Here is a 20251-nt window from a genome sequence, read left to right as displayed (position 1 = left end):
CTACAATAGTACTTCCCACTTGGAGTGGGGAGAGCAAGAGTGAAGATATGAATTTGTAAGACTGTCATTTTCTGGGTCACATAGTGACTTACTACAGAGGAGGCCTTCAGACAGGATATCAGTTTGAGTGGGTCGGTGCATCAGCGCTTTTAGCTTGTTGGTGATATCATTTCTAATGCTCCTAGCACACTTGCATTGCAACAAAAATTGTTTACCTCATGGAACAGAACAGTGGTCCCTGCACTACCGTCATTGGTAAAGGCTGCTCTTCATACCCACCATTTTGCTATCTCTTTGTCTAGGCTGTCACAGAGTCTTTACAGAAACGACCTGAAAGACACCTGTCTGTCCAGGGTTTTCTTTGAACCAGAGCTCCTGGTACTTTGAGGCTATAATTGTGAGATACTCCAGGAGATGTCTTTCCCATGCCATTGTAAAATCCCTAAAGTATAATTAATTGGCCTTCATCGTCAGAGAAGGAAGCAATGTTATTTTAAAATATTTGTTTGAGTGTCAGGGTAAAAAGAAATTAAATAGACGGGTAACCCCTGTTGAGATGGAATGGGGAGTCAATGTGTGAGGCCTAGGGTATTTGCCCTAAAATACCCAGAGAAAAATCAGTCTTTTGGGTTTTCGTTTCTTCTTTTTGAGTTGGACATTTCATTCAAAAATTTAATTGTAGTATGGTCAAACAAGAATTTCTGGGGTAGATGGGTAGATGAATTTTTAAATTCCTGAGAGTTCTTCACAGTTTTATTACAGTTTAATGCCATTATCCATTAATTTACATAAATCTGCCTTATATCTATATTTCCATCCTATACTGTGTATGGGCAGTTATCCCTGAAGGTTCTGTGATGTAGTGCTGCCTCTTGTGGTAAAGCTGCCTTACATGAGCATCGTTGAGTGCCCCCTAGCGCCAGCATATATGTTTCATGATTTTATCCACAAATCCATGGTCATGTAATCCCTTGCAGACATTGAGGTTGTTAACCTCTTACTGCTTCCCACAAACTTAAATGGTCTAGTATTTATTGTTTATTTATGAGGCTACCTCTTCCTCCCCAAGGCTGAAATCCTCTTATTTTAATTGTTCTTTTCTACCTAAGGAATTTTTTTATACCTATAATTTTCTTGTGTTACAGTAACCAAGACCAGTATTCTAGTTCTGAACCCAGTATGATTTTATACAGATTGTTTCCAGTTCACATCAACAAGACCAGAGCTTTAAAAAATATACCTCTGATTAGGCAGTATTCAGTAACTTTATTAATTCATTAATTCAAGTGATAATCCTTGGTTCTTTACTCTTCTAGTCTTGGGGATAGTGTACATGAGATGTACAGTGTAGTGAAAAAGATGAACAAAAGCAAATAAGTAAGTAGTGTGATATCCAATAAAAGCAAAGGACTAGAGAATGACAGTGGACTGTTTTTAGATAAGCTATCAGAGAAAACTTTAAGTAAGTGACAATTCAAAAGAAAATTGAGTTAAAAATATCAAAGGTTTTATTAATGTTTACCATCTGACCAAGCAGTTCTGTGTCTATGAATTCACCCTTATGGAAGGAAAAAATCAAGATTGCATTATAAGATGTATTGTCATGAGTAATTAAAAACTCAACAGCGTAATATATCTCAAATAAAGGATTCGTGAAGAAAGTTAATATAGCTGTTCTGTCGTTAAAAAATATTTATCATCAGCAGCATAGAGAGCACTGTATTTATTACGATCGCTCCCAGTTTTTGTTTTTATATATGTATAAATGCTTAGAAAAAATCTGGGAAAATAAGTACCAAATGTTAAAAGTAATTTTCTCTGTGTGGGAGAAATAAAGATCACTTTGAGCTTTTTTCCTCTTTTTGTGTTTCTGTATTTTGATGTTTTATTCATTAAACATGGATTGCTCATACAGTTTAATCAAAAGCAACAAACGGCTCTGACAGGCTGGACTGTGCAGTAACTACAGTCCCATATGGACTGTTCTTTTATTCCTGATTACATGGACTAAGAAAATGACGAGTAACTATACTTTTGTAGCCCAACTACAGAGGTTACACATCAATATTGAGAATCTCCGGGAGGAGAAGGATAGTGAAATCGCAAGTACTCGAGATGAATTGCTTAGTGCCCGAGATGAAATTTTACTCCTTCATCAAGCAGCAGAAAAGGCTGCCTCTGAGCGGGACACTGACATTGCTTCTTTACAAGAAGAGCTTAAGAAAGTGCGAGCTGAGCTTGAGCGGTGGCGGAAAGCAGCATCTGAATATGAGAAAGAAATCATGAGTTTGCAAAATAGCTTTCAGCTTCGGTGTCAACAATGCGAGGACCAGCAGAGGGAAGAAGCAACCAGGCTACAAGGTGAGAAATGTACTTTACGTAGAGCTCTTCATGCTTGACACTGATAACTTCATAACTTGTACTGAATAACCCAGTCAGGCTAATTTTCTCTTCCATAACGATTGATTGTATAAAAGCAATGTTTTTATATTGGGGCTATAAACATTCTTCACATCTGTAAGCTCTACAATGAATTGAAAAAATTAGCAATTTTACATTTATTTAAATACTATTAAAAATTATTTGTCTTGGAAAAGTGAAGTGGAAAAAAAAATATTACTGAAGTTCAGGGTGATGAGAACTTCCCTGAGGCATAACTGCAAAGTAACAGAAATCAAGGAAAAGCCATATAAAATCTTTGTTTTTTAAGGGGGAAAAAATAGTTACGTTCCTATATTAATAAATGTGTTTTGGGACTATTTTAGGTGAACTAGAGAAGTTAAGAAAGGAATGGAATGTATTGGATACCGAATGCCGTTCTCTAAAAAAGGAAAATGTTTTGCTATCTTCAGAACTGCAGCGGCAAGAAAAAGAATTGCACAAGTATGCATGAACTCTTATTTAGGTTCAAAATATTTCTGTATCTTAGATTTTCATCTAAATTTAATTTCGTTTTGATACTTAAATACCTTTTGGAACAAATCTTTCAGCCAGACTCTTCTCTGGCTATGTGTAGCTTAGCCCCGCTAAGTGAGTACTTAAGCACTTTTTTTCTGGCACCAGCTGTGTCCTTTGCTTTGGGTGTACTCATGGAATACAGATCCATTAAATGCCTCCTTCCCACCCTCATTCCCAAAGCTCTAAACAAACAAGCAGCAAATGATCTATGATTAAAATCACCTTTAAGCTAAATGATAATAAATTTCAAATACAAGTTTGTTTTTTTCTTTCATGCCAGTGATCCCTTCTGTTTATAAGGTTCATCAGAAGATGGCTGTGATAAAAGAATTTATATTATTCAAAGACACAGAATCAGCTTTTCCTTATCAAACAGGGTTATGTAAAAAGTAATAATCTATAAGATCAAAAATTCTCTAAAACCAATTAAATCTGTCATAATGTCCAGTACCCTACAGGCAAACCAATGAATGCAATAGATTTGTTCCAGCAAATTTAGTAGAGTCTTGTTTTCTTACCAGCGCTTATTGCATAGTTTAACATTTATTTCTTCCTTTAAAATTTGACCCATTTTGATTCCGTATTTTTTATTTAAGCTGTGTTTATATTCTAATTCAGAATATGAAGGTGCAAGTGTCAGTCACTCAGTCGTGTCCAAATCTTTGCAACCCCATGGACTGTAACCTGCCAGGCTCCTCTGTTCATGGAATTCTCCAGGCAAGAATATTGGAGTGGGTAGCCATTCAGCCATTCCCTTCTCCAGGGGACCTTCCCAACCCAGGAATCGAACCCAGGTCTGCTGCACTGCAGTCAGATTCTTTACTGTCTGAGCCACTAGAGAAGCCCAAATATGAAGGTAGTACATGTTTATTATTGAAGCCATTCTTTAAACTGTCGCCCTCCCCGCAGTATACCAAAAACGTGAGTCATTCCTCTCTCGTTAGCCTTGTGCTTATACTCCTGAGGAGTATTAAGGTTAGCAAAAACTCAGTGATCAAGGTCAGTTCTCATAGAAAATACGCTTTAGGGAAAAGTGATAATTAGATGTATCAGAAAATAGCATTCCTCATTAACTCTTATGAAAACAAAGGCAATTGCAATATTGGTTATATATTAAAAAATCAAGAACTAATTGAAGGAGCAAGATGTACTGACTTATTCTGTAAAACTCCTTCCTATAATATTATGTGGTCAGTATCAGTATCTTTTTTTTTTAATATCAGTGTTTTTAAAGCACTTTTTTCTCTTCCAGTGTCTTACTATTCCATAATCTTTTCTATGCATATTCCTCTTGGAATGTTTAGAGTTAATTAACAATAGAGAATAAAACAAATGTTTGTTTTTAACATGAAAGTTTGTAAAAGCTATTTCAGAATATGAATAGGACAAAATAATGGCCCAAAATACAAATAAATGAGTGCACTCACAGACACACACACACACACATGTGTTTATGTGTATTTAGTATCAGCTGGTCATCAGTTGACAGAATATGTGGGCAAATTATTTGGTATAAAATGTGTGTAAGATGATATAGATAGTCAGGTTCTTCATATTTGGAATACATTTGGATCTTGGTGAATCCATTTAGTTTGGTATTCTATCAAGCAAGAAATATTGATATTTGATTACCAGTATTGATTATCTTAAATTATTCTTGTTTTGGAATATTTGATATTTTAAAGATTCAGACTTGATCCCTTATTTTTGAGATATGATAAATTGAAATCTAGCAGATTGTTAAATGCTATTTTTAAAATTACTTCCAAGTTTTGTTTAAATGTTGAAAAGCAAGCCTACAAATTCCTTATGAGTTAGAAGTATATGATTTAAAAATATTAGGCCCCAGATGGTTGGAATATCAGTGGTCAAGTTATCTGTCTATACTCATATAAACTATTTAAGACATTAATTTTGCTTTTTAGATTTTTTGGTTTAATAGTTCTCTTAATTTATTTGTTAAGCCACCCCAGCATTTGAGTAGTATTTAGAAGCTAGTCTTTCTTTACAGGGTCTTACATGCTGTTTAGTTCCTAGCTATATTCCCCTAACAACATCACATTCACACCTAGGATCTGCTTAGCATCCAATCAGCATGAGATTTATACTCTATACTACTTCAGGTACAGTATTGAGTCTGAGACTTATGATCCATCCTGAGAGGCATATAACTGTGATTCTCGACAACCTCATCCTCCTTTAGCTATTTCTGTTGTAGATGGGAGCCAAATTCTTTAACACAGCTACACTGTACAGGTCTTTTCTTCTTTGTTGTCCATGATGTAGAAGGAATTGAACAAAGAATTTCCTTTTTTTTTTTAATTTACTTTTAATTGGAGGATAATTGCTTTACAGTGTTGTGTAGGCTTCTGCCATACATCAACATGAATCAGCTACAAGTATACATGTGTTCCCTCTCTGTTGAACCTCCTTCCCATCTCCTACCCCATCCCCCCGCTCTAGGTCATCACGGAGCACTGAGCTGAGCTTCCTATACTTTATAGCAGCTTTCCACTAGCTATCTGTTTTACATATGGTAATGTATATGTTTCAGTGCTCCTCTCTCCATTTGTCCCACCTTCTCCTTCCCCTGCTGTGTCCGTAAATCTGTTCTATATGAACAAAGAATTTCTCCTGATGCTTGTCAAAAGGTTTTCCTAGTGAGTAAATGTGATTTTTTTTTTTTTTACATCAAGTTGTAACAGTAATCACAGGATTTAAGCTGGAAAACAGCCTCAGCAATTATTGAGTTCAGTCTTCTTGTTTGACCAAGGAGGGCACTGAGACTCTCCTTGTGTTATTTGTGTCTGTGCAAACAGTGCCTGGCACAGATCTAAGAGGTCAGGAAAGGCTTACTCAGAGAATGAAATGGTACCAGTTAAATGACTTGCTCAACATCCCACAGCTAAATAGTGGCAGATCTGAGATCTGCATCCCAACCATCCTGGTTCTTTGTTTTGTGTTTTCCTCTCATTTTGGTATCTTCTCATTTCAGTAGGTTTATCTTTACTTGAAGTTGGAACTGGCTCCTAGACTTTTAAGTTTCTGTTCGCCATCCTATCTGTCAAGTACTTGAAGAAACTAGTTGAAATATGTGCTTTCTTTTCTTGTAGAAGACCTATACTGAATATTTTTATGATACAGTGACTATAATGTGATATGACAAAATATACAGTCACCTTCTACTTCTTTTTTTATAATTTCAACCTTTGCATGTATTTGATTATCTGAAAATAGGAAACAGCTTTAAACTTTCATTGTTTTAGTGTTTTAATGCTTTTTTACTTCTTAAAATATCATTCTTTTTTTTTTTTCCACACTTTTCTTTCCTCCTCTGAAATCCATTCCATCCAGCCTAGTAACAGTTGTATAAATATAAAAGAAATTGAACTTCCTGCTGTGTCTGGTTTCTGCATGAATAATTGTCAGTATTTCTGTTGCAGTTCGCAGAAGCAGAGTTTAGAGCTTACCAGTGATCTCAGCATCCTGCAGGTGACCAGGAAAGAGCTTGAAAATCAAGTGGGATCCTTAAAAGAACAGCATCTTCGGGATTCAGCTGATTTAAAAACTCTTCTCAGTAAGGCTGAAAACCAAGCAAAGGATGTACAGAAAGAGGTAAAGCGAAAAGACATTATGAGCCCAATTATGGTTGGACTTAAAGCCAAAAGCAAATCAGATATTCATGCTAGTTAGAAATAAAGGGAAGCATTACCTGCCACAGAGTTGAAACTGGAAGTATCTCTGCCTGGTGATTTGTTAGCTATGTATCATGGTCCATATATAGAGAATTTATCAGTAAGATTTGGTCTCAAAGTATAAATATACAAAGTTACATTAAAAGGTTTTCTGTACCAGTTAGTTGACCTTTGTACCAGATTACTCAGTTCATTGTTTATCTTTCCAGATAGTATCGCATTTAATTTAGGGGACTTTTGGAAAGTAAACTGGGGCCACCCCATAATGCTGTCCAAACCCCTCAGGTGAAACTGGCCTGAAAAGTTGCTTATGAAGAAACTCAGCTCATACCCAGTCAGCCAAACTCATCATGTTTTGTTACCTTTTCCTTCCTTTCCACCATCTCTTTTTCTCCTTCTTCACAAATAGGCATGCTCATTTCTCATGTCATTTTGCTTAAAATCTCAACTTTGGTGGCTTAAAAAAAAAAAATCATACTTAAAATAGTGAGGGTTGGTGTTGGAGCCCCCTCCCCACACACACACAGGCATGGTCGAGGTTGACTGTGGGGCAGTAAGAGCTGCAATCAGTCCTCTTGGCCTAATACTACTACCTGCATTGACTTGTGGCCAGCTTAGCGGATGGAGAAGGCTGATTCATTTCCATCTACCCGGCAGGACTCACCCCGGTTGTAGACTCTCTTAAATGAAGGATTGGTTTTAAACAGAAGGAACTTGAAGACAACTCTTTTGTCTTCAATAACAAGTTTTCCCCAGATTGTTTTAGAAGATCTGTTTAATCAATGTAGTTTTTCTTTGCATTTTTCTTCTCTCCTTATAGTATCCTGAATCTGGAAATGATTATTGTTCTTCTGTCTTCATGTTTGTTCCTAAAGGGGGAAAAAAAAAACAAAAAACACAAAACTGTAACATTTTTTTATTTACATGTGGCCATATTGATTTTGTAATATGTTCATTTTTATCTTCTTGCTAAGGATATGTGTTTTGGGAGAAATCTCATTTTATTTGGTTGGAACACAAATTCTGTGCCAAAGTAAATATCCTAGTATTTAGTACTGTAAGCACTTTGTGTCCTTCCAGTTCACATGCCATAATTCTTTCAAAATCTGGGAAGAATGCTGTGGTTGGAAGATAAATCTATTGTATGTTATTCTGAATGCATTAGCCATTTTGTTGCATTGCTTGTTTGCCTGTTTTTGGTCACTGAGCGATCAGTGCAAAATGCTTTGACTGTTCCCACAAATGGCAGTGGCATGTTGTCACAGCATCTAAATTGTTGATAGCCTCTGGATTGCATTAAATGCAGCACATTTAAAAATATGTCTGATCTTGTCAATATATTTCTCTTCTATTTTCTTGTTCAGTGTTTTCATTGTGAAATGATGTGTAGTCATCATGCTCCTTTGTAATGTAAAATTGCTTTTCTTTCCGTTTGTCCTGATGTCAACTCTTGGATGCTAGTCTGTAACTAAAACGTTCTTTAATGAGATTCTTCTATCTGTGTAATCCACTGCAAATGAATTACGACCTTTTATTAATGCACATATATTCCCTTTCAACATTTCCGCTTTTTCTCCTTTCTCTCATAGAATCATACTTAATGTGCACAGTATAATGATTCTGTATCTTCAGCACTGTCACAAGCTAAAATATCACAAACTGAGCAAGCCCAGATATGATTATTTTTAAGAAGAAGAACCAAAGGTGTTGGTAATATTGTGTGGTAGTTCCATCTTAATCAGACCTGAGCTCGTTTCTCACCTCTGAGTTAGAAAGCAAGATGGAGCAAGATGATATCCAAACGAGATGTGAAACTAAGGCTGTAGAAGGTGACCTTTGTTTTGACAATTAAATCTTAAATATGTGGCAGCTTTTTTTTTTAAACAAAAGTACATTTAACAAAAAGTACATGAGAAAAGTAAAATTTAATCCTTAATATTTAGAGAAAAATAATGATATACCATCTTAATATTTGAATTAAGAAAGCATCTGTATATTTTGATTTAGTAGGAATATTTATAATTTAAGAAACATTGAGCACCCAAGGCCACCCTACAAAGACTGACTCAGGGAAGTTGTTTGGCTTCACCATCTAACCCTGGGGCCAGAGTCCTTCCCACCCCCCCTCACAAGCTGAAGGTAAACAGCAGGATCTTCCTGACTAAGCTGCCTTCCTGTCTTTCTTCACAACTTCTGTAATGGAGAAATGATGAAGTGCTTTGGTGTACAGTGCAGGCTGGATGTAGGAATGGTGGAAAAGGAAAGTAAGGGAAAATTTCGATCAGCAAAGCACTTTTCACTTAGTCACTTTAGGAATCAGATCATTGAGAATTGATTATGTTCTAAGAGACTTTGTGCAGAGACTAGTCTAGGTACACTGAATTTGTTTTGGCAGCCTGCCGGTAACCTTCTGCCTTCTGGAAGGAAGTACACAGACCCCACAAAGAAAAAAAAAAAACAAACCTGTCATGAAGTCCATGAATCTTACTCCTTAAGTTTTTTCTCTGGCATACTACCCAAACTTTTTCTGGGAATGTGGTTAGGTAACAGGGAGTTCCTTTCATATTTTACCTCCCTCTCTACCCGTGTCTTTCTTCCTGCTATGGTGAATTCGCTGCTGACCCTAAGCCCCTGCCCACACCACTTCTGACTAATGTTTTTCCACATTTGCATCTGTACTATTTATCTTTGGAGTGCATAATGATGAATGCCTGATATATCCCTCCAAGGTGTTTGCATTATTCAGAAGCACCATATAAAGGTGTACCTTCATTGAGAAATTCCTAGGATACAGCCAGAAAGGAACTGGATTTTCAGCCTCGTGGGCTGTGTTTAGGGAAGAGAAGAAATCTTTCTGGTATGCCAGACATGTTTTATATTTATGTTATACTCAGCCCTTGTCTGCCTGTCTGCCTTCTAAAACTTTCAGAAATGACAGAGTTAGGCAGTGGAGGCCGAGACAAAGGCACAGCCAGCAGCAGAACAATGTTTGCTCTTTGCTAGAGAGCTCAGCTTGCATGGAAGATGCTGTATCTAGAAGTGAAGCCAGTCTCGAATTCCTGCCTCCTGGGGCATTTAATGTAGGGGCAAACCATCCTCCTTTTTACCTTGATGTCACCCATGTTCAAGGGCTAGATTGCCTGTCCAAAATTTATGTTATATACAGTGAACTGTTTTCCAGAGCAGGAGGTGGCGTGTTTCACTAAAGAAAAATATCAGCAGCAGATTTCTCAAGTTATTTTTCATTGATGCTTCTAAGTCTTAAGTCAGGAGAGAGAAATGTCCCGGTCATAGTGATTGTTACCTTAGATAATATTTCTCTGCTTCATTTGCCTAGACATTCCTTATCCAGAACACTTTAATACACAGTGATGCTGGGTAAAGGGAGGTCTAATGAGAATTAAAAGTTATTACTTCATGACTAAAATAACTTGGCTGACATTACTTACCAGGATATAAACTCAGACTTCCGAAACTTGCCATTTAATTAGGCTATGGAGGTTTCTCTTCACTTGCGTTCCTTTTGCTCAGTTTGGAATTTTACTTTTCTCCTCTAACTCACTTAGTGGAAAAAGTGACACCTTATATTAGAAACACATGATACAATGGTGACTTCTCTTAATTTTTTTTTTTTTTTAAACGCCAAGGCCAGAAAACTCTTACATAGAATCAAGTTAACATTAAAGGCTGCTTCTTATCACTGCAAATGATCCTTAACCTCCTCATAACAAAAACACTTGACTGTGGTGGTGCAGGTGACTAAACAGGGTCTGGTATTTAAGCCTGACTAAACACATAACTTCATACCCATTTTAAGTTGAGTCTGCACACTCTTTTTTCTTTGCCTTTAGTATGAAAAGACACAGACTGTACTCTCAGAACTGAAGTTGAAGTTTGAAATGACTGAGCAGGAAAAACAGTCAATCACAGATGAGCTCAAACAATGTAAAGACAACCTGAAGCTGCTCCGAGAGAAAGGAAATAATGTAAGTCTTTGCAAACGTGGCTTAGCTTTGATTGAGAGGCAGGCGAGAGCCCTGAAGTTGATTTTTCAGAAGACTTATAACTGATTTGAGAAACTAAGACCTGTAGTACACATGAACCAAGCTTTTCATGGCTAAGAACTGCCAGCTTTTCCTACCAGGGACCCACTGAAGCAAGGGTAATACATGGTGACTCCTTAGCATTTGATTGTGTCAAAAAATGGAGACTTGATGATGGTTTTCATTCTATACTAATCATGTTCTGAGGCACATTCCTAAAAAGCTTAGTGGCTTCTGGGCTTCCTATAAATATTTGGAAGTATTAGTGAGTTTCTGTAGGGCTTTGTGTGAGTGAGTATGTGTTTGTGTGTGTGTATGCAGTTAGAACATTGTGGTATAAATGGAGTTTAACAGTATTAATTTGTATTTCATTTGCCAGAAAGGCAGATGGTCTTTTGAACGATGTTATACTAAATAAATGTCGTGTTACACGTTTTAGTGATCATTGCCTTTGTGGGCCCTAACTGATGGATGTTCAGTGTGGTTGATTGTGCTCTGACTGGTTTCAAACCCCTGTCATGGCTTGGACACTGCAGTGGGTGTGAGCCACACACTTCCCATGGAGGAAGGCACTCTGCTTTAACTTGCAGCACAAGTACCGAGGGGTACTGTTGCATGGCCACCCAGTTACACAGTCACACTCAGAATGCTTATGAGTTGTGCCCACTGTCCTTTGCTTAAAGAAAGTTTTAGTTTAAAATAAATAAATAAAGACTTGTTGCCCAGGTGGAAGCCTTTCAGAAATTGACGAATTGGTTATGGAGGCTTTAGATAAGCAAAAACGGATTGCATTTGTTGTAAAAATGTCAATTACAGAACTCATCTGAAATCAGATCATAATGGCTTGGTTACTTCTCTCTTTTATGTTAATTCATATCTCTCTGATGTTGGAATTTCAGTCCACCTTCTACTGAATTAACCTGTGAAGACATCTAGCATAATCAGAATGGATCCCTCTGTATGATTTAGAACCTTTTTGAAAGTAGCCTTGCTATTAATATTTACAGTTCTACAAATAATTTACTTTAAGGGTGAATTTCCTATTTTTATATTAGAGCTACGGTAATTAAATATTACTCTGTAATAACACTCATTGTAGTAATTCCCTTCCAGTTTAAAAAAAAAATTACTGGGAATCCCCTGGCTGTCCAGTGGTTAGGACTCCATGCTACCACTGCATGGGGGCACGAGTTCAGTCCTTGGGCAGGGAATTACGATCCCATATGCCCCAAGGCACCGCCAAAATAATAACAATGGTAAAATAAAAGTTAAAAGTTACCTCTGTTCTGGTAACATAACCAAAAGCCCGAGGCTCAGCTGCCTGTCTTTATATACTAAACGTTTCTCATACATTGCGTCAGATCTCTTGCTTGATTTAGGAACTGTGTATCACAGGGCATTTATTTTTAAGCTTGAAAGCAATACTGTCTCAAGCAAAAGAGTTTAGGTTTTAAAAAAAAAGTTTTGATAAAGGGATAAGATAAACCTTAGCAGTTTCCGAAGGAGTACATTGTCAAATAACGAATTCCAAGTATGGAACAAAAATACCATACCGTCAAGCAGAGCGTCAGTTGACGAGGCATTTTCATCGCTCTGTCTTAAAGTGCTGTGTTTCATTATGCAGTTAGGGATACCCACATTGCCTCCAGCCAGTCTTTAAAACTGGTAGTTTACCAGCTTACGTACCCTGGCCCATCATTCTGGATGATATTAGATGTCTTTAAAATGTCTTTTCTACCCTCCCTCCCACCCACCCTGGGTTCTAAATCATCTTATCTGATTTTTTTGTAGCATAAAATGATTTTAATATCCCTTCCCTTCTTTAGCCTTCCATATTACAACCCGTCCCAGCCGTATTCATCGGCCTATTCCTGGCTTTCCTGTTTTGGTGTTTCGGTCCATTGTGGTAGAGAAAGGTACAAGCACTGCTGTTGAGTCCTTGTCTGTTTGTCCCCGTCACCTGTTCGTGCCATATTTGTAACATAGTGCATGGCAAAACCACACAGGTATTTTGTTACCTGAAGCAAACCCTTCATTTAGTATGCTCCGTGTTGTGTCATACCGAATGAACTGAACTAATCACATAACATTTTGTCTTGTTTCCTTTGTAGTAACGCTAACCATGAATTAATTCCAATCTAACCAGATGTTAATATGCTGCCTTTAACTGAGTCTTTGTCTCTAGCAAACTGGAGTAAACTATGAGTTGCTGCAACTTAGTACCCCCTTCCCAATTATGTTTAATCAGATTTGAATGAAAAATGAAGAGTTTGCCTCTTTGAAGTTTTCAGCAAGCTTTCCTCCCCCTCCTCTCTTCCCTCTTTTTTTCCGTAGTGTAGAATTTCGTTGTTTCAACCCTTTGCCTATATACACTGTGGCTAAGAAGATGAAAAAGGATGAGAGAGTAACATAATGGACAGTGACTCACAATCCCACCTTCAATATGCACTTCCTTGTGAGAGTATCAGCCAATCCTATGTCTTTCTGAGCCCTGATCTGCAACATTACAATATTTCTTTAAAGGCCAGCTTTCCCAGTATGACTTAGAACACTAGTGAAAATAAGGCTTTCAAATAAAACAAACTGATTGTAAAGCCCTCTGATAGTTCACAGAGAACAGCCTATTCATGCTTGCCTCCTACAAACATACAGGTTAGTGCAGCATATAAGACGACCGTGTGGCATTATTGCCCTTGGACGTGGTCTTTACCAACAGCATCAGACAGGCAAGGACCTTAATATCACTTTTCTATTTTGAACCCCTTCTGATTTTGTCTTCTATAGTTTCAGATTAGACGATCAAAACTTTTGACCGTTTTCTATCACCTTACCCACCAGCCCCTTGTATAAAGCTACGCCAACATGTGAGTCTGGTTTTTATCAAGAAATAAACATTTTAGGCAGAAACATACTCCAGGAATCTATGTACATCAGTTAGTTGAATATGTGGATATCAGAGTAAATAAAACAGGCTCAACTCTGAGAGTTTCTTAGACAAGTTGCTGTTAGGCTTCAAACAAAATTGAAAACTGCCCAAGACTCTCCCAAAATGTATTAGGCTTACACACAGTGGTCCTCTAAAAGTTCTTGCTATTCTGGCTCTCCTCACATCCTCACTCCCTCACCTTTTCTTCTTTTCTTTTTATAATATTCTTGTGCAGATATAAGGTTTTTCTAATATTCTGTTAAGTATTCAGGACTCTGTGGAACCAAGGGGTTAATAGGTATGAAAAAAAAGAGGGGAGAATGTGATTTTGACTCTTGGTTTCTTTCCACACAGAAACCCTGGCCCTGGATGCCCATGTTGGCTGCCCTGGTTGCGGTGACAGCCATCGTGCTGTACGTGCCAGGTCTGGCCAGAGCTTCTCCATGAGAGCGTTTCTTGAGTCCGTACACCGTCCTCCCTCTAGAAGCTGGCACCACACTCATGCTGGGGACAAACAGAACCATTTTCTTCCTTTTTACCTCTTAGAACAGCAGAAGTGCAAGAATACAGCTGTAGGGTCATTGCTTTAAAGTATATAAAATGTATCTGTCTATAAAGAGGATATAAAATTGTGACTCTTCTACTGTAAGCAATAATTTGCTTGCAATTTTTCATGTAATTTTTAAATGAGTATGTTTAAATTCTGAATATTACGGTGGCCTAAAGTAGGCTTCTTGGTACACCAAATTATTTATAACATTAAATTTATGGGTATTTTACTCTGAATTCTAATGGCCAGGTAATTCTTTCTTTTTTTTTTTTTCCTTTCTGTTTTTGATTCGATAACTACCCAAACCAAACAACTGATACATACATGGGAAGAGAGGCCCTGTGTGCTCAGTGCCTATCAGTTTGAAATATATACACATATATATATATTTTTTACATATTTACGCCATTTTTACTTGTTATAAAACCACTGAGCTATTGGGAACAAGACTTAGATACAACTCTTTGTGTGGATTCTTTTTTTTTTTTTTTTTAAGGAGAAATACACTTGGAAAATCACTCTGTTCTAGTGATGATTTGGGGAATATGTGCACACTTGTTCAGCCTTAATGTGACTTGATGATGTGGAGGACATCAACTTTGAAAAACTTTCCATGAGAGTGCGTATTTTCTTGAGCAAACTGAAATATTTCTGGGAGCAAAAACATAGTAATTATACAGTTTCAGTGCAGTAAACCAAACTGTTGAGTCAATTGGAATGTAATTTATTAAACCTCCTGTATTTAAAGAGATATTTTTCTTTAAAAGCCAAGTTACTTTCTCATATACAGCATTTTAGGAAGCATGATTTTTTTTTTTCATATCATCTCTTCCTCCAAGCATGTTTAATTGAAGAAAGAATTAATATCTCTTTAGATAAGCTTTTACTGACTTAATTTGGTTATGATATTTCAAAGCTAATTTGTGTTCAAGGTGAGCTGTTTTACCTACCAACAGATTTCCTGGTTGGGTATATAAATGGTGATTTTCTTCTTATGGTTGTTAACTGGGACATTCTGTTAATGAGAAGCACTATCCCCAAGATGAATAGTATTCCATGCACAGTGAAGCACCTAAGCACTGCTTGATGTTGCAAATTTAAAACACGGAAGTGAAGGTTTAGCTTTGGTTTTTGTACGGCACCACAGTTATGTCAATAAAGATTATTTAGGTCATAGAATATCCTGAAGTATCACATAGTTAAAATTTTTCAGTCAATGAAAACTGGGAGGGAATGTCAGTGAACTGGCTTGAATGTTCTGTGGCAGTCCACAGGCCTGGCCAAATATTGAAGTAGAGTTTAGGATATAATTTGCCTTGTGATGTTTGGCAGTCATTGTCTATACTTTAAAGGTTATATTTTAAGCTCTTTGGGATTTGCTGTTGGAAGGATCACTAGACTTATGGAGGAATTAGTCACAAATTGACTTGTAGAAAATACTGTCATGTAGTTCATTTCATCTTTTTCTGTTGCAGGAAGCCACTCCACCACAGAATGCTAATATGCCAGTGGTACCCAGTACCTCTTGTATATAGGTTATTGCAAATATTGTTCTGAAATGCTTAACTTCAGAATTACATTTTTTAAAGTAAATAATTGTTTAAATCTATTTTGTAAAGATATAAAGTACAATAGAATTTCTGGAGTACAGATTAAACTATTTGCACTAACACACGTGATGTGCATGATTTAATAAAATAACTTTACTCTCCCTATGCATTTTTGAGTTGGATATCATTGAAGTTCTTAGTACTGACTCTGCTATTGTGTTATTAATTGTTTTTTCTTGAAATGACTCTTTATGCAACATAATATATGTTTGGTGTTCTTCAGGGTTTAAAAGAAAATGCTGAGCTGTTTCCTCCAGGTTTTATTAGCCTTTTATTTAACTTACTGGTCTTTTTTTTCCCCCCCCTTTTACCATGGTTATTGTTAAAATGTGACTCACTTGCCAGACAAGTCTCTTTAAATGTGAAGTCTAGTATCAATATTTACTTTATTCAAATTGAATAAATGGGTTTTTGTAGTTACTGCCAGTTTTCCTTAAGAATATAAATGAGCCTATTCATAAGCAGTACCCCCAGTTTTGTTCAGTTTACATTCAGGTTATATAAAGAGTAGGATTATTCACTGGTAGTGATAGAGTCTTTAAGAAATTTTAATCCTAGCAGTCAAGAATTGAATGACCCTGTAACACATTTAAAAATTACAGTAAGGCGCTAGACAGTTGGGTCAGAAAATGAAAAGAAGGTTATGTTCAAAGCTAAACAGATCCTTACTGGCCTCCTGGCTCTGCCTTTTATGAGCTGTGTTGCCTTAGGCAAATCATTCTGTCTTCTATGAGTTTCTGTTTCATCATTTATAAAATGGAAAGAATAATACCTGTATTTTTAGTGAAGATGTGAAAATGAAAAAGATAATGTATGTGAAGTGTCCTTTGAATGGTAAATAACACTGCAGATATTTAAGTTTTAGGTGAACCAGTACAGATGTTTAAAATGAATTGAATGACTCATCTGTTGAGACTTTATGTGTGAATGGGATGGAACTGCAATGGAATGACTCCTGAGAAAGCATCAAGCTCTGTTCATCCCTTTTATAGTTGTGTCTCTAGGAAGTCACATACATAGTTTGACAATGAGCCAATTGCTTACAACAGTTTGGAATTCCTGTTGTGACTGCCTTCAAGAGCAGTTCTGAGTCACATATGAAAACCCGTCCCACTGCTGCATAATCAGAGGCTTTCAACCAAAAATAGTATTGCCTAGCTTGAGCGCTCACTTTAATCACCAGACTTGACCCCCAGTGACTTTCCGCTGCTTCCAGTGGTTACATCTACTGTCAGAAGGATGGAAATCTATTACCAAAAGGGAAAAAACTGCATACAAATCAACAATGTTAAAGATGCACAGCCTTCCTCCCAGAAAGTTCATGTCTGGAAGTTTATTTTGAGGACATAATTGTGTGTTTAAAATTTACTACCAGGACATTCAGAGTAGCATTTGTCTGTAATAGTGATGGATAAACTACCTAAATATCCAGCAGTGGGTCATTAGTTAAATAAACTAGTATCGCCACCCAGTATTGCTGTGCTTGCAAAGTGTGTGGGAATAGATTCATGCTATATTAAGTAACAGAAGGAGTGTAGAATAATAACCTTGGGGGGAAAAAGTGTAGACATACAGAATATGTTTATAGCAGGAGGACTCAGAACGATCTTGTACCCAGGCTATGCACCAGTGCTTCTGACTGTATGATTGAGGGTCAATTCTTTTCTCTTTTTATGATTTCTGATTTATTTTTAGTAGTAAGTATATGTTGTTTTTGTAAATGAAAAAGCTATTTGGTTTTGTTTTAAATTAGAAACAAAAAGAATTCTGCAGAATTTTAAATTGCTTTTCGTAATTGAATGAGTAACTTGTTATGGTACCTACGTTTAAAGGAGTTGCTGTTCATTTGCACTTACAGATTCTGGTGTGTTCATTTAAAAGTTAGTCTTACAATTTTAAACATGCTTTGTACAGATGTGTGTAGAGCTAGAATACTGGAAGAGGTCTTAGCAATTTGTTCTTAGCTTTTTGCCTATCCAAGAGAAAACCCAGAGAATTTTTGACTCTCGGTAGGAGCTACAGATAAGTTTTAAATTAGGATGAAGATGATTCCTTTTCTGCTACTCCATATTGTGCCTGCGTGCTTTACTTGTTTTATACGCATTCATTTAGCAACTACTTTTTGAGTGTCTGATGTGAGACATTGTGCCATTGTGGCAAGTTTCTATTGCCAAAGAGCTTTTGGTGTGAAGGAGAAATACAGGCGGGGAGGCTGGCAGTCCCAGTCTAGGGTGCTAGAGGAAGACATAGGAGCCTATGGAACCATAAAGAAGGTGTGTTTCCTCTCACCTTCCACCGTCCAGCCCAGGGACATCTGGTCACAGAGTCAAAGTAAGTTTCCCTTTGAGGCAGTCTGGGGAACAGGACTGGTTTCTCTCGAGGTACCTGGATTTACAAACCACTGAGATCTGAGATTGATTTTCTTAGAATAGGAAAGCATGTTTAAGGTTTTATGTACTATCCTGGAGTTTTGCCCTGTTAAATGGTTTGAACTGTACATTGCAGCTATTGAAGGATTTAAATTTTTAGGTGTGCAGCATTCTAATTCAACATCTATGTACACTAGAAAGTGATGACCACCACAAGTCTAGTTACCATCAATCATCGCCATACAATTAACCCCCTTTACCCATTTTGCCTAACCCACTTATCCTCTGGTGACAACTGACCTGTTCTCTGTATCTGTGACTTTGTTTTTGTTTTACTTTGTTCATTTGTTTTATTTTTTTTAGATTCCACGTATGAGTAGTATACTTTCTCTGTCTGACATTTCACTTACATAATACCTTCAAGTTCCGTCCATGTTGTTGCAAATGCTACTGCATGTTGTAACATTCTTTGTTATATTTCACTACACACATATACCATATCTTTATCCTTTCATCCATCAGTGGTGACACTTAGGTTGTTTTCATATCTTGGCTATTCTAAACAGTGCTGCAATGAACATAGGGGGGCATATATCTTTTTAAATTAGTGTTTTTGTGTTCTTCGAATAAATACCTGGAAGTGGAATAGCTGGGTCACATTGTAGTTCTAATTTAGATTTAATCTTTTGAAGACATTCCATACTGTTTCATAGTGGCTACACCAGTTTTTTCAGTATTCCCAATAGTCGACTCTTTGCGACCTCATGGACTGCAGCACACCAGGCCTCCCTGTCCATCACCAACTTCCGGAGTTTACCCAAACTCATGTCCATTGAGTTGGTGATGCTGTCCAATCATCTCATCCTCTGTCCCCTTCTCCTGCCTTCAATCTTTCCCAGCATCAGGGTCTGTTCCAGTGAGTCGGCTCTTCGCGTCAGGTGGCCAAAGTATTGGACTTTCAGCTTCAACATCAGTCCTTCCAATGAACACTCAGGACTGATCTGCTTTAGGATGGTCTGGTTGGATCCCCTTGCAGTCCAAGGTACTTTCAAGAGTCTTCTCCAACACCACAGTTCAATTCTTTGGCACTCAGCTTTCTTTATAGTCCAACTCTCACATCCATATATGACCACTGGAAAAACCATAGCCTTGACTAGATGGACCTTTGTTGACAAAGTAATGTCTCTGCTTTTTAATATGCTGTCTAGGTTGGTCATAACTTTCCTTCCAAGGAGTAAGCGTCTTCTAATTTCACGGCTGCAGTGTACAAGGGGTCCCTTTTACCTGTATCTTCTCCACGTTCATTATTTCTTTTCAGTAATAGGCATTCTGGCAGGTGTGAGGTAGTATCTCACTATGGTTTTTTTTTTTCTCACTGTGGTTTTGATTTGCATTTCCATTATAATTAGTAATGTTGAACATTTTTTCATGTTCCTATTGACCATCTGTGGATCTTTGGGAAAATGTCTGTTCAGATCCTCTGCCCACTTTTTAATTGGGTTGTTTGGAGTTGCTTTGTTGTAGTTGTTACATAGGATATTTTTTCTTAAAAAGGGGAAAGTGCCTTAGTCTGGGCCATGGATTGGATGGAACCAATAAATCCTTGCACATGAAGGCAGTCAGCGTATCTTGTCACATGTGTTTACAGTGCTGCTCATTTAGCAGATGGACCAGCTCCATTTTCCTTCCAAAAGATTTCAGCCCAGATCTTACATGATTTGTTACCCTGTTATGCAAGGACACTGAGTTAAAGCCTATGAAAAAGACAAGAACGTTCAGAATAAAAGCAGAAGGGACTGGGGCCTGAAAGGAACTTTTTCTGGATGTGCTCCCAACTGTCCACACTTGCTGTTCACTTTATCTTTTCATTTTGACCTCTAGAATTGGCTAGAGTACATCTAGGTAGCCAGATTTCATTTAGCAGAGATTCAGACTTCTATGAAATTACATCCTAGTGGATTTGTTTTAATCCTAAATTTTTCTGTATTTCTCTGATTTTGTTCCACATAGAATTTGAAGCAGGCATGTGTGCTTGGACAGCATATTTTTCCCTCTTAAATGGCAGGGTTCTGTTCCTGCTGGGCTGAGAAGGCTTCCTCG

General features: G+C 37.2%; 1 protein-coding gene across 37 annotated transcripts in view; it reads left to right on the top strand.

The window, feature by feature from the left end:
• SLMAP (sarcolemma associated protein) overlaps window positions 1-15887 on the top strand; it is a 145806-nt gene extending 129919 nt beyond the window's left edge. For 20 of the 37 annotated variants that reach the window (XM_061128306.1, XM_061128297.1, XM_061128303.1 and 17 more), the window contains 5 exons: window positions 2041-2361; window positions 2766-2883; window positions 6402-6573; window positions 10505-10639; window positions 13977-15887. In XM_061128306.1, the coding sequence (XP_060984289.1) occupies window positions 2041-2361; window positions 2766-2883; window positions 6402-6573; window positions 10505-10639; window positions 13977-14069 (839 nt within the window). In that variant the 3' untranslated portion in view covers window positions 14070-15887. Of the gene's footprint in view, window positions 1-2040; window positions 2362-2765; window positions 2884-6401; window positions 6574-10504; window positions 10640-12522; window positions 12613-13976 lie in introns of all 37 variants that reach the window. The other 17 variants (XM_061128307.1, XM_061128298.1, XM_061128304.1 and 14 more) reach the window with 1 other exon arrangement.
• Window positions 15888-20251: the final 4364 nt, after the last annotated feature.

This window comes from Dama dama, chromosome 24, assembly GCF_033118175.1.
Source record: "Dama dama isolate Ldn47 chromosome 24, ASM3311817v1, whole genome shotgun sequence".
NCBI classification, from domain to species: Eukaryota; Metazoa; Chordata; class Mammalia; order Artiodactyla; family Cervidae; genus Dama; species Dama dama.
This window is presented reverse-complemented; position numbering and strand designations above follow the sequence as displayed.